The 15,374-nt window shown below is 42.0% G+C and overlaps 1 protein-coding gene across 2 annotated transcripts; it reads left to right on the top strand.

Annotated features, from left to right (window-relative positions):
* Positions 1-6,091: 6,091 nt before the first annotated feature.
* Positions 6,092-10,069, top strand: LOC147997871 (disks large homolog 5-like). 2 transcript variants are annotated; one of them, XM_087601547.1, is made up of 6 exons: positions 6,092-6,248; positions 7,283-7,442; positions 7,910-8,053; positions 8,687-8,853; positions 9,573-9,633; positions 9,799-10,069. In XM_087601547.1, exons 1-6 carry the CDS (start codon positions 6,122-6,124, stop codon positions 9,905-9,907), a joined length of 768 nt encoding a protein of 255 aa, XP_087457673.1. In that variant the 5' UTR covers positions 6,092-6,121; the 3' UTR covers positions 9,908-10,069. The 2 variants fall into 2 exon arrangements, with proteins under 2 accessions (XP_087457673.1, XP_087457674.1); XM_087601548.1 differs by having other exon boundaries at positions 6,209-6,248; positions 9,573-9,678.
* Positions 10,070-15,374: the final 5,305 nt, after the last annotated feature.

Genomic DNA, 15,374 nt, shown 5'->3' with positions numbered 1-15,374 from the left:
TGAAATAATCATAAACAGAAATGAGCTAATTCCTGGAAGTCATTTAGTTTTACATTTTCTGCTTCTATTTTCAAGGCATCTTGAGTAGCACAGTACGAGATCCTAAAGCCTTCTCTTATGGTGCTACCCATTCTTTCCTGTCTCCTTGAGGACTTCTCAGGTGACTTAAGAAAACCTGATTTCCTTTCAGATTGTCCCCAGCTGCTGTGATCTCTCTGTCCATGGGCATTGCCAAAAGCTGCAGAGCCAATGTGTTGTTTTACAACACAAAATTTCCAGACATCAATTTTACCAATGAAGTCTCAGGAGTCAGATGCTGTATTTAAGTGAAGCTCCCAACTGTCCTTCCTAATTCACTGTTCCCCCAGAAGAAGAGCATTGTAGCTCCCTCTGCACGCTTTCTTAAAAATCCTTCAACTCAAAGACTTTCCATTGCCCTAGTTATCTTAATTTCCTATCAAGTTGTGCCTTGATCTGCTCTAGACCTAAGTGCCCTTTAGCTTTGCAGTAAAGGTGTGAGGTAGGTGAGCTGAACAGTAATAAAGTCCATGTTCACAGTAAACAAAGAGCTCTTGCATTAAATGTCTGTGCCCTGGCGATGCTATACCACACAATAGTTTTTCATTAAATAATACATTCAGGGAGATCACAGTGTGATCAAATATTTTGTAACATAACTTAGTAATGTTCTCTCTATTACATAAGTCAAGTACTATCCTGTGTATTCTGGTCTTTTTCTGTCATGTCTGTGTTCATCACCATGGGAATCCCAAGGAACATCATTCCTGGGCTTTTGAAACTGTTGCATACAGTCAACCGGGGACCAAAACCACCCAGGAGACTACTGATACTTGACACACATAAAGTCACCTCCCTATTTTCATATACTTTATGGCAAGAAGTCACCATTCCTGACCATGTCTCATTATCCAACATGCTACTAAATGGAAGAGTTGGGGTCAAGGAGGTCACCAACAAAGCACAAAACACCCATCTCAGATAAATATCTATGCTTTATTGAATTCAAACATCCATGGATTTCAGGACACAATTAAAAGTCCAAACATAAGGATAAGAGACATAGAAGAGAATTGAGATTTCCAGTTCATAGGTCCAGTAAACATCTTCAACAAATCATAGCAGAAAACTTCCATAAGGTAAAGAAATAAAAGGCCATAAAGGTACAGCAAGCCTACAGAACGCAAATTAATTTAACCAGAAAAATTTCCTCCATTCACATAATAATTAAAACACTAAATGCACAGATAAAAGAAAGAATATTATACGGGGTAAGGTATAAATATCCAGTAACAAATGAATTCAGACCTATCTGAATTACACCAGACTGCTCAACGGAGACTCAAAAAGCCAAAAATCCTGGACAGATGTAATGCAGACCCAGGTTCTTATTCCCAGCATAATTCGCAATCACCACGAATGGAGAAACCAAGACATTTTATGACAAATACAAATTTAAACAATATTTTTTCTTTAAGAAAGCATAACCGAGGACAATAGGAGGAAAACTCCAAGACAATGAGCTAAACTATACCCAAGGAAAAAAAAACCAAGAAATTAATCACCTCACAATAATTTTTAAAAAAAGAGAGAGAAGCACACAAACATAATTTCACCTACAACCAGAAAAAGAGGAGAAAGCAGCAACCATTGGTCTTTAATATCTAACCAGACCCTCTGTCACCAATCCCCCAGCTCCTAGGGACAAAACTACCAGCCAAAGTGTATACAAGGATGGGTCTATGGTTCTAGGTAACTGTGTAGAAGAGGAGTGACTTACGTGGCATCCATGTGGTAGGAGGCCATTGACTACCCTGAGGCCTGTTGCCCCACCAAAAGGAGATCCTAGAGGTGTGAGGTGGGAATGGGTATGTGTGGGTGGGGGAACACTGTCATATAGGCAAAGCTGAGCAGAAATGGGATGTAAGATTTGATGAGGGGAGTCTGGAGAGCGGGAAAACATTTGAAATATAAATAAATAAAATAACCAATTAATAAAAAAAATAACCGAAAATAAAATAGAAAGTGAAAAGGTAAAAGAAAACTGACACCAAAACAAAACTAAAGAAATCCCTGAAGTATATTGGTCTAATTCTGCTTGTATTTAATGGTAATTTGTGGAACTCAAGACTGGTTAACCCCAAAGAAGCTGACCCTGCTCCCAGTTAACTGTGATTATAAAGAAGCCAACAGCCAACAGCTGCACAGCAGAGAGATGGGGGAGGGGAGCTTTGAGGGCTTTACTAGAGAGGATCATGAGGAGGGAAGAAGGAGGAAGAAGCTGCCAGAGAATAAAGGAAGAAAATGTGTGATGGAGAGGAGAGAGGAAGAGTACAACAGCCATGGTTAAGGGAGAGGAGAGCCTGGTCCTGAGGGGTGTCCAAGGGGAACAAAGAGCAGCCAAGATGCTACACAGTCAGTAAGAGTTGAGCGGTATTGTTTGGAAAGTATCTGATACCATGGAGGGCAGGCAGCTGCCCAGCTACTGTGCTGATTAGGGCATAGTATACATAAATTTAACACAATGTGTATAACCAGTAAGACAGCTCTGTAGAGGATCCTAAAAGGATTACTTTAGTTTGAAGGGAAGGATAAAATACCAGAGGAAACAGGAAATATCTTAATAAAACTATGACAGTCAATCAAAAGAAGCCAATAAAAACCACAAAAATTAACAAAATGAGAACATTTGACATATACGTTTAAATAATATTTGCACGTCACTAAACTCAATTCCCCAGTGTACAGACATACATTTAGCCAGAAAGGGGATCACCATCATGAGAGATGTAGAGGATATACTAGGGAAACAGACCTAAGACACAGGTCCCTATAGCAATTCTATGCAGTTTCTCTATCAATAAAAACCAACAAGCTCTAGAGGTAAATGTCTGTGTTAGTGCTGACCTCCACCACCAGACATATATTTTCTTTCAAGTAAATAACAAAATCATGGGGCTTACAATGTAATCAAATATCCTGAAACATGAGTTTGCAGTGTTCCCTACACTTTTTAAATCAAGTCTGACTACTATTTTGGTTGTTTCCAATCCTGTCTGAGTGCATCATCAAGGGAATCCCAAGGGAAATCAGAAATGGGTTCTTGAAGCTGTTGCACACGGCCAGTATAGACCTAAGTACCACAGAAGAAACCTTGATTCTTATCACAAGGGACCATTCACCATCCCTCTTGTCACATAAATTATGGCAATATGTCACCACTCCTGACCTTAGCTTCTTCTCCTAAAAGCTGCTGAAGGGAAGATTTGGTGTCAAGGGGTCTGGATTCAAACCACACCAACACTGAATTCATTTAAATAGGTGTAGTTCATTGAATGCACACACCAATACAGTTCAACCAGAGCAACAGCTCACAACTGTGTACTGGACATTGCTATGGCCCAGCTCATTGCAAGATCCACATGGGCTCACGCACAAGTGCTGGAAATGCTGCTATCTATGGCCCTGACTCAGGCCATTTTACACATAATTGTTCTTATTTTCCTGGATTCTAATGGGTCCTACGTGAAACTCATAGTTGGGGAACTTGTTAAAATTAACAAACCTCATAACATACAGAACATAACAGGGTATGTGACCAGCACCACACAGTTCAATGTCAGATTTTTTTGTTTTCCTTATTTTGTTTCTTGGCATCCATGATGTGGAGGCATATTACAGAACAATAGGAAAGAGCTGGCTGCTGTGTAACAAATTTGCTGCTATTAAGGTAGGTACGGGGGCAAGACCTCAGCAGTAGCCCTTAAGATGGGAAGGAGATGATGTGTTTGATAACTGAAAGGAACTGCCTCAGCTGTGTTTCTCTGCCTGCTCAGTGCCCTTTCAACATCACTCTGTCCCTGAAGAGGAACTCAAGGTCTGCCCCCTGCTGCCTGTGAGCCAGGACTAGGCACAGAAAGGTAAGGCCACAGTGCTGGTTTCCAATCCCTCAGTAATGCTGGATTTCCAATAGCGTACTTGTATACACAAATACAGTGCGGTAAGATACAATAGATACTAATCATTTCTCCCATAGGGCAGCAGTTGATTGACTACAACTAATTCTATTTAAGAAAAGAGAAAGAAACCTGGCTCTTGTGGAAATATACAAAGAAATATCTATGGTGGTGGGGAATGAATTCTGCCATGGACTGAACTCAGAAAGGTGGGGTTGGGAGAAAGCTGCATGGTTAAATAGCCCACCAGGTTCACATTGTGTCAACTTGATTTAATCTAAGGACAAAGAAGTGGAGTATCTCTGATGGCATTCTTCTAATCCCTCGAAAGGATCCCTGAGGATTGGCCTCAGTTCTTCACACTTCTTGATGGGGCAACAACACTCAAGGACGCTTGATTGTCATAGGCACAGTATTATGCTACATATACAGAGTAGAAAATACTAAGATGTTCAGATGGTGGTATCCATTTGTATGCACTCTTAATGTGGACCTAAGGAAAGAGAGATCAAGGTCCTTAGAATAGAAAGATCAGTTCCAGTTTTTTTTCTACCATTCCAAACTGAACGGCTGGTAGGGAGAGAATGGTAGATAATCGAGAATTAGTAGATGATGCTTTGAATGAAGTGTGGGTTTCAGTGCTGGTTTTAGACAGGATCTCAAGTATCACATGTTGCCCTCTCCCTGGCTGGCCAGGTTCACTCTGAGCTCAGATGAACCTCTTTCCACTTTCCAATACATAGGCTTACAAGAGTGGCCTCCAAGGACTGTGAGGACAGCATTAGCCTTTGACAGTTGAGGTGTGTAACCCACAACTATAGTTTTAGCCACGTTTTCCCATGTCTATCAGCTATTTCAGATTGTTGCTGTTAGATGCCTGACAATCAAGGACGCAGAAAAATACCCTGATAGAGAGCAAGGACATGGTGATCACATCCTTGCCTCTTCTGTATGTTCTGGATGAGGTTTGTTAAAATTCCAATATTGCAAAAATCTTTATATAGGGCCCATCACATTAAGGGTCACTATGCACTGTTCTATCTAAAATGGCCTAATCAGAACTGACTACCATATAACACTTCCTGCAATCTTCATATGAGAGAGAAGCTTGAGCTTTTTGTTTTGACTTTTTCTCTTCTCTTTCTTTCTTATTTTTTGCTATATAAGTTGCTATATGAATTTGCCCCCAAAATTTGAACTACGGAAGTGATCTATCAGTGTTAATGTGTGCATTCTATAAAGTATTCATTATTTACTATGATAGATGGTTTTGTGTTTGGTGGGGTGGCCATTTCCCAGTGTACAGGTGCTGGGACCTTGCTCTATCCACTTAATGGATAAGCACCATTTAGCCGTTTATGTGCATCCCCTATATCTCTTGACTATTTTATTTTTCTGATAGAAGCACATGATGTATCTTACTCAGGCCTGTGAGCATGCTCCTTTGGCAACATTGGTAAAGAGAAGAGAACCCCACAAGCAGCAAGGGTTCCCTTTACTCGTGGTCCCAATATTGTACTTTCCTCTGCCAACTGGTCTCCACACTTTTCCTAGCACCATAAAGACTTCAACTCTTTCTCCTAAGGAATATTCTGGCAATTGTCGATTGCTAAGCACATGACTTCATGAGTGTTCCCCTAACACACGCCCGTGTTGTAACCCACCATGCAGACTATTTCTTGATGTGATATAAAGCACCTGTACAGAATGAGACAGGAGAACTTTTGACTGCATATTCAAGCTGGTGTGAAATCTCAGGAAGTTTTAATGGCTAACATTGGTGAAGGAGGACAATTTGATGAGACATTTTTTGGGAAAGATTTGAAAGGAAACATTCATTTAGATGCATAGGAATTACTAAGGTTTTTTATAATCAAGCCTTGAGGAAAATTTGGCTTTGGAAGCAAGAGATGCTCAGTGGCTCTGCCCCAGGAAAGGCTCCTGGAAAGGGCACCTCTGCTTATGCTCAGTACAGGGAGAACATTAGCAGGAGGCAAAGTCTGCTCCCCATGACATCAGCTGTCCCTTCTTGGACATTCTATTGTCTCCTAGAGAGTTCTGGCATCCTCTGTGATGTCACTAGTGTTGTAGTGACAACCAGTGCCCTAGTTTCTCTCAGTCTGAGTCTGGCGGTTACAAGCTAAGACATGTTTTCCCGTCTTCGCAAGCTTTTTGGGAGGGGGAACGTCGATTCTGGAGAGACTAGAGTGAAGGAGTCTGGCCTTTCGTCTCAAAGTAATGATGGAGAAAGACAGCACTTCTGGGGAATGTGGAGTAAGTTCTGGGCAGTGTATTTTGAGCTTCCTGCCAGGGGGGCTGCAGGTTTAAGCTGACCTTTCTAGCAATGGGCCACAACAACTGCAGCATCTGAAAAGGAATTGAATTTCCATGAATATCACAATTCCTTAAAGTCAAGGATTTCAGAACTTTAGTTTCCCCATCCCCACTGGGAGGATATGGTAAGGCCAATGCTTTCATACTGTGAACTTCTGGTCTTTACTTTTCAGTTCATTTGCTCTGTTACATTGATATAATAACACCATCAGTGGTCATGGAGGGTCCACCTTTTCTGAGTTTAGACAGGGCAGCAATGTATTTCACTATCATTGCTTCTTTAAATACAGTGGGTATCTGACAGTAGTAACAGGGAGAGATTGTGCTCCAGGCAATAACCTTATGTTCTTAGACCTTCTCTGATTTCTTCTAACTGGCAGGGTCATCGTTTGCTTTATACATTAGAGGTTGTATGTTACAAACATTTTTCTACAATACCAAAACTATGTGGAACGTGTAGACCAAGATTCAGCCTGTAACCTATTCGCACTTCTAGGGCATTTGGTATTTCACATAGGGACACTGATAAGTCTATTGAACATATCCTCCCTTGGAAATGCATTTTAAATCCAAAGTTGTTGCCTTAGAGTATCAGGGTAGGACATCTGAGTGTCTCCAATCACTCAAGTTTTGTGGATGGTGAATTTATCATCTAAGTTCTGAAGCCACAGGGGTGAGGGTCCTGAAACCAAGCTGTACCCTGTTCAGCTGACAATAATCCTGGAGAAGCCATCACCATGGTACATGTAAGCACGTGATGTCCGGAATAGGGAACACCTGGCTGCTTACATCTCTTGGTGTCTATAGAGTAGTGGGAGAACTGAGATCCCCTGAGGAGGCCTCTTAAGCATAGACCAATCGCCTAGCAGTGACACTGGGTTCCTGGCTTGTTCTCCTGTTTAGGCCTCACTGAGGTCTATGAACACTCTATGCATACTCCCCATGCAGGTTAACTTGTGTTCTTCTACCTACAGACGCTGGGAGAGAAACATCATCCCCTGGCACTGACCTAAGCAAGAATCAGGCCATGAAGGAAAAGGAGAGGCTGATTAAAGAGCTGCAGCTCATTACCGAGGAGAGAAATGACCTGAGAGATCGCCTGAGGTTTCTGACAGAGAGATCTATGAAGAACAGGTATGAATTGCTCCAAATGCTCTTGTTTCATTCCTGGGTCTGCAAGGTCACCTTTTTCTTATCCTGTTAAGGTTTTGGGTTCTAGAAAGCTGTGCCTCCCTAACCACCCTGTGCTAAACCTCACCTCCCATATAGTCGAGATTCAGAACCTGACCCTTCCTGAGGAGCAAGATGGAAAATGGACTCATCTGCTTCCATTTATTTAAAAGCAGAACTTGTGGTCTGAATGAAGAATTCAGGGACAAATTCAGGGAGAGTGAGTTCCCAGTGTGCATTTGCAAAGCCCTTGACAGCTGGTGGCTTTGCAAGATTGTAATTGCAGTGAGTTTATGGTGAGTCTCTGTACTTGCTAGGCAGGGGACTGAGTGCTGGAAGATCCAGGCAGCAGCCTGGGGTAATATAGGACCCACCCCAGTTCATATATTCCTAAATGCCGATGTTCATTGTATTCTATCATTTGGGGCCAGGCCACACTTCAGGCCAAATCCATATTATGAAGACCTGGAGAGAATGGAGGAGGCGGTCATGTCAATTCTGCACAACTTAGAGATGGAGAACACTGAGGTCCATGAGAACAACCATAAGCTGAAGAAGGAGATTACCTTCTCTAGGTAAGTCCTGGTCAGAAAGGCTATCACTTGTGGAATGGCCATTTCTGACTTTCTTTGTTCTGTATTGGACGGTCTTCAGCTCTGGTTCTATCTCTTGTGCTATTTACCCATCAGTGTTCCAGGGTCATTAGGACTCAGTTTTCAGTTCCATAAAAGACTGTTCCTCATCCCAGGATTGTCTAGGCATCTTCAGAAGACTCTAGAGAGAACAGTACTGATTGAAGTCAGCAGAAGTTTATTAGGCTGCCCTGGACCTATGGTGTCACACCAGGTTTTACAAAACTCCGTGGGTAGACCACATGGTTAGCATGACCTTCTCTTGGTTCTACTGACCTCCTTTGAAGGTGTTGGCCCACTACTAATTGATGTTGGCCCCAGGCATTGTGCTTTCATGGATAGTTGTAGATCCATGTTCTTTCTCAGAGGTGTGGACACTAATTGGTGTCAGGCCAAGCAAACAATTTATTCTTCCCCGAATTAACTCTTTATGGTTTGTGCAGCAGCCTTATATGTATCAAGATGCATTTTATTAAGTCTTCATGGGTATCTGGGACCTGGTATAGTTAGTGGGACTTGGGAGTAGGAATGGGAGAAAGGGCCAGCATGATCTTACTATGCAGACTGTATTTCCAGAAACCTGCTCCGCCAGCTCCTGATGGAGAACACATGTAGGAAGAAGTTGGTCCCACTGAAGCAGGAGAACAAGGAGGTACATCTTGATTGTGCACTGAACCAGAAATATTTGGTTGACTTCAACAAGAAAGATAAAGACCATCAACGGCCAGAACCAGCATTATCAGGTAGGGACGAGCAGATGTGTTAGCTTAACAATATCTGATAAAATTTGCCAATTTGATACATCTTTGCTTCTCTTACCACCTTTCTAATTTACACTCACAACCAGCCAACCACCTCATGTAATGGAATTGTTCATTGCTCTGCCTATGCACAAGTATTCTAGGAAGTTAACCACTTTTCAGAAACTGAATTATTGTGCAAGCATATTTTGCTGCTGTTTTTGAAGCTGCAGTCTAGAAATGGTGACAGATGAATAACATATCTCATTATTGCATATCCATGTGATAGATTGTATCCTATGTAGAGTTTTGAACAATTTCTTGGTTCTTGAACAATTGACACTCTGTGGTCATGTGACCTCTTGTGTAGGAAGCACCTTTGTGATAAGAACCAAGTGCAAATGTCAAATTAGTACTTGTCATTGGCTTTATCCTTGGCGACATATGGACATCTCCTTTCTTCCTGCAACCCGATGAGGTCTCTTGCCATTGCCCTGTTCTTGGTTTGCACTGGTATAAGTCTGGGTCCCCTATTGGCAGCCCACATTACTGTGAGGCTTGCTGGAGATTTTGCCCTGCCTGCAGAGTAGGCAACAATGATATCAGTTAAAAGGTCCATGTCGACCGTCCAATAGAACTGAGGTGGTAGAAGGCAGCATTCTGACAGCTGGCTTGCATTTCCCCACCAAATCAGTGTCTGAAAAACTGCCTTCCTCTCCCAGGTCTCAGAAAGTGCAAGCGAGCTGGAATTGGACACACACCAGTAAGAGAGCTTCCTGAAGAGTAAGTTGCTTTCTCAGGAGTCCCTGATGACCAACATCCTGAATGGTAACATTTTTTGGATGAGTATTCATCCTCTGCGTTAATTTGTCATTTCTTAGAGACCCTAAATTTATATAACACTAAGCCAGCCTGACTGATTGAGGTCTTACTCACTTTCTTCTTCAGAAAACAGCACTTGAGAGACAACTTGGGGGACCGCCTTTCATTATGTGTGCTAGAGGAGAAACAGCAATACGTCTGTGCTTCTAAATGTTCGTTAAGAATATGCTTTTAGAAATATTTTTGTTATGATTTTAATTGAAGTTTTCTTTTTGTTGTTTCATATTTATATGTTCTTGTTACTATTTTTACTTTAAAATATTTTTAAATATTTTTATTCATTTTAATCCTGTTTTGTTGTAAAAATGTATTTGTTATGAATAAAAATTGAATTCTATCTCTTGACTCTTAAGACCATCTTTCTTACTCAAGGGTTCTGTCCCTTCCTGTGGACCTAGAACTGACAGCTACAGATGGATCTCTGCATGTTCCATGGAGCCTGGGCTAATAAGTGAATTCAAAGTCACCAAGGTGTACCCAGTGTGACAGTGTCTTTTGTGTGGATAATGTGGCTGTTTCTCGGACACACACTTTATGATGTAATCACTGACATGCTTTACCCAAATGTTAGGGTCCTTGTGGTTCTTCTGAGAGAGCAGCAGATGCTCTACCCTGTGAGTCATCACCACAGCTCCTGCAGGTGGCTTTTGTTATTCCACAGGAGGTGCTGTATTAGGTGGACAAGATCACCTATGATTAAATAGAGAGATCTCAGGAGATGTGTATTCACAGGGAACTTACTGAGCCGTACATGCTCAATGTGTTAGCTTGCCAGGCATCCCTACAGAGCTCTGGTGTTCCCACTGCTCATTGTGGGTCAGGATCATCCTCCAGCACCACTTAGTTTTCATATTAGAGCAGATCTTTCACCTGTTATCAATGATGACCATATGTATTATGCACATCTGATAAAATACAGAATAGAAACTAGATCCTGTAAGCCAGCTTGGCATATTGTGTTCTATTGATAGCAAGAAACGTATCTTAATCTAAGCAGTTTAGGGAGAAACCTCAAGAGCATACATAGTGAATGCTTCCTATAGCTGTGAACACAGGTTTCTTTTGGAGAGCAGGCCTGTGCAGGCCCAGAACCTAGGTTGGGCAGTTCAAGCTACCCTTTTTCCATGGCCAAACTGGGATCATATTGAGAATATATTTTTTCCAGGTGACTGATTTCCAATTTATGGAATTGAACTAACTTACTGAGAGTGGAGGTGACTCACAGAGTTAAAGTACAGAAGGAGCAATCCAGAATGTCCACAAAAACTTGCTGTCACCCCAGGGCTTTAAAAGCTCAGCAGCTAGAGAAGCAATGTAGTATTTGGTTATTCTCATGCTTAGGTCTAGTCATTCATTATAAGCTGAACATGACACAAAAAGAATCATCTGTGTCAATATAGAAGCTAGTTGTAACTAGATTCACCCCACACTATCACATCACTACCGTATTTGAGGTTCTCAGTTACTATCTAAGAACCTGGAAGAGGCCTGGGTCTTGCTACACATACTCATGATTTATGTCTTCATGACACTGTGTGCTTTGTTCTGTTGATGCTACCATTGGCATACAACACCTTGGATACTTTGTGCTGACATCTGTGACCTTAGACAATAGTTCATGTCATGCCTAACCTGAATAAACTGTCCTTAGAGTACAATGTGGTATGAGGGGCCTTCTTTTCCTATGAGATAGCAAAACATTTCCAGTCTTCAGTCAAGTCTGTCAGCCATTGTCCAGTGCCTGTCTTGAGATGTCCACATTTTCAGCTGAGAGTCTTCATCCAGGCTGCTCTGTAACTTTGTAGAAGATTAATAGGGTTCCAGCCCTAGGATTTAATTCAGTGTGACTGTACTTGCCGAACATTCTCAAAGCCCTCTGATCTACCCTAGCCCTCTGTGCTTTAGAGAAAAAAAAAATAAAGAACGACATTGCACTTGAAATTTCTCCCCCAACAAAAGGAGAGCCTGCATAGGGCCTTTAAGTAACTCTAAGCCCCAGCTTCCCCACAGCTCCCTCCATTGATTCCATTATTGATCTGTTTTCATTATTGCTCACTTTATTTTTGGTGTGCAAAGAATGTGCACCATGTCAGTAAAGTGTGTGTGTGTGTGTGTGTGTGTGTGTGTGTGTGTGTGTGTGTGTATGTATAGGGAAGGGTCCATAGTAGAAACTGTCGAGGTGCATGCAGACTCATGTTACTACTGCCCCATGGCACCTTGCAGGGAGCAATGAAATGGTGGCTACTTTAATAAAGCCTAAACAGGGCTGTGCATGGTTTGCAGTGAGATTGTGATGTCATCCCCACTGGAGAGAGCAGCAAAAGCTTCATTTATTACATGCTACTTTTACAAGGTGAGGCAAAGCCTCATCTTATAGAGTGTCTGATAGGATTTGACAGCAGGAAGTTAATTCAAGGCTCAAATCAAATCAATAATTACAAACAAAGAGAAAAATACAAAGAGTCAAGGGAACCACGAGCTGTGTGTTGGTTTTTTGTTTGTTTGTTTGTTTGCTTGCTTGCTTTTTTTTTTTTTTTGGTTCCTTTTTTTTTTTTTTTTTTTTTTTTTTTTTTTTTTTTTGTTGAGAAGGTCCATCAGAGAGACAACCTCTTCCTCAAACAAATTATACACCAGAGAGACAATACCTAAACTGACAAAATTAGAAATAAATGGGGGATATAACAATAGACAACCAACAAATTCAACAATCCTCCCTGGTTTGAGTGCCCTGGGGAAGTTGGGAAGCCACTTTTCCCTATCCTGTGTGACTTTCCCTGTATAGTGAGCTCTCCTGCAGGAGATGCTTTCACATGCTTCTTTAAAAGCACCTGTTCCTCAGGTCCAGATCAGCTGTGAAAACAGGCTTCTTCAAGATAGTGTGAGAGCTACCCCTCCCAGCTCAGAGCTGCAACTCCATAGGATCCTCCACTCCCAGTGCTGTGTAGGTCCCATGGAGAAGTCAGAGCAAAGTGCCCCTTCTGAGAAGTGACTTAGAACAGAAGGTTCAGAAGTGACAATCAACCCCCAAGTGCTTCTTCCAGGAGAAAGCAACCAGCTCTTCTTATGAAACAGTGTAGGCTCCCACATGACCCAGGTCTGTGACTGGGAAAGATTTTCTGGAGCTTAGTTGCCCAGTCACAGTGGGGCTACATTCTTGATCCATGCTCATTCCTACAACAAACGGTCCTCCCCCTCCCTCCCAGGCCTTCAGTTGAACCGAGGTCCTTCCAGGACCAACAGACCTGAGAGAACAGAGTGCATCTCAGGGGAGAGAAGAGGCCTGAATGATTTTAAATGGGAGAAAAACCCCATATCCGCCATCTAACAACGTTAGGGTTTGTGCATATGTGGACTTCAGAACCTTAAGGTCAGATTTTCTGATAACAGCTGCTGGGTGAAGCTGAAGTCTGCAGTGGGTGGGATTGTCCCAGGCAGGGAGGGGATCTGACTCTGCAGGCCTGGCCAGCTTCTTCATTCTCCTGAAACTAAGTGTTGGTTAGCTATAAATCTGAAGTGAGAGTTGGTTTTTGTCAACTCAAATGGATGAATTTCAAGTCTCACACACTATGTGAGACACACATTTACCCACAGGGGATTTGAACTCACTTCTATAGAAGTGACTGGGGCGAACAGAGGGAAAGCATTCTCACCTTTAGCATTCTGTCTGTATCAGAGACGACGGGGACTGGATTCCTGGACAGACATGTCCAAGCAGACACACCGTGTAATGGGGGAAAACTGAGGTAAGAAATGTCCTGGGGACAGTGATTTCAGATTGTGCCTTCAGCCAGGAATCTCTGTTGCCATTAAGCCAAGCAGCCTTGGGCCTCCTAAACTTGTCACTACGTCAGGGTGTCTCTGCTCTCACACCTGCATCAGGTCCTCCTCAGATGAAGGCTTCTCCAAATATATATATACATATATATATATATATATATATATGTATATATATATAAAGCAATGTTTCTCAACCTGTGGGGTGCAACCACTCACAAATTTATATCAGATATTATAACTTATAAGAGTAGCAATATTAGTTATGAAGTAGCAATGGAATAATTTTTGTGGTGGGGGTCACCACAGCATGAAGAGCTGTATTAAAGGGTTACATCATTAGGAGTGATTTGAGCCACTGCCATAGAAGCTGACACATGGGAGCAGACTCCTCATGTGAGTAGAGACCCATGGCAAGGGATACTGTGTCCTACCTTAGGACCCAGACGCAGAAACTACCCCAGGAGTCTGTGGGTCACCTTGTCTTAAATTCTCCCAGGGTCAAGAATAGCATTGATCATCTCAGCAGAGTCAGCTTGCACAGCCACATCAGGCCCATGGCTTCCCTTTACAGAGAAGGATGTGGGTCTGAGTGACAGACAGTGAGACTGAGGGGACCCTGATACTCATTTGCTTTGAGCTGTGGTTTCTTCACCTGTAAAATGGACGTGTTTCTGCTGAATTGGGTTGTTGTGGAGATTAACAGAACATACAACCTGCTCAGTGTCTGCCTGGCATGGACACCTGCTGGTTAAATGGAAGCTCTCGATGGTGATGCATTTAAAAGTAGAATCTCGAGCCCCATAGTGTTAGATGTCAGGTGACATACAGGGGTTGTAAGGGTTTTGTGATTCCAAGAGAGCCTTGAATTAAAACCAAAGCATCTTGTTTTAAATTAAAAAAAATCAAGTATAAAGTGCCAATATGAAATAATCATAAACAGAAATGAGCTAATTCCTGGAAGTCATTTAGTTTTACATTTTCTGCTTCTATTTTCAAGGCATCTTGAGTAGCACAGTACGAGATCCTAAAGCCTTCTCTTATGGTGCTACCCATTCTTTCCTGTCTCCTTGAGGACTTCTCAGGTGACTTAAGAAAACCTGATTTCCTTTCAGATTGTCCCCAGCTGCTGTGATCTCTCTGTCCATGGGCATTGCCAAAAGCTGCAGAGCCAATGTGTTGTTTTACAACACAAAATTTCCAGACATCAATTTTACCAATGAAGTCTCAGGAGTCAGATGCTGTATTTAAGTGAAGCTCCCAACTGTCCTTCCTAATTCACTGTTCCCCCAGAAGAAGAGCATTGTAGCTCCCTCTGCACGCTTTCTTAAAAATCCTTCAACTCAAAGACTTTCCATTGCCCTAGTTATCTTAATTTCCTATCAAGTTGTGCCTTGATCTGCTCTAGACCTAAGTGCCCTTTAGCTTTGCAGTAAAGGTGTGAGGTAGGTGAGCTGAACAGTAATAAAGTCCATGTTCACAGTAAACAAAGAGCTCTTGCATTAAATGTCTGTGCCCTGGCGATGCTATACCACACAATAGTTTTTCATTAAATAATACATTCAGGGAGATCACAGTGTGATCAAATATTTTGTAACATAACTTAGTAATGTTCTCTCTATTACATAAGTCAAGTACTATCCTGTGTATTCTGGTCTTTTTCTGTCATGTCTGTGTTCATCACCATGGGAATCCCAAGGAACATCATTCCTGGGCTTTTGAAACTGTTGCATACAGTCAACCGGGGACCAAAACCACCCAGGAGACTACTGATACTTGACACACATAAAGTCACCTCCCTATTTTCATATACTTTATGGCAAGAAGTCACCATTCCTGACCATGTCTCATTATCCAACATGCTACTA

This window comes from Rattus norvegicus, unplaced genomic scaffold, assembly GCF_021556685.1.
Source record: "Rattus norvegicus strain SHRSP/BbbUtx unplaced genomic scaffold, alternate assembly SHRSP_T2T haplotype2-0000026, whole genome shotgun sequence".
NCBI lineage: Eukaryota > Metazoa > Chordata > Mammalia > Rodentia > Muridae > Rattus > Rattus norvegicus.
The sequence above is the reverse complement of the archived record's forward strand: the minus strand, read 5'-3'. Positions and strand labels throughout refer to the sequence as shown.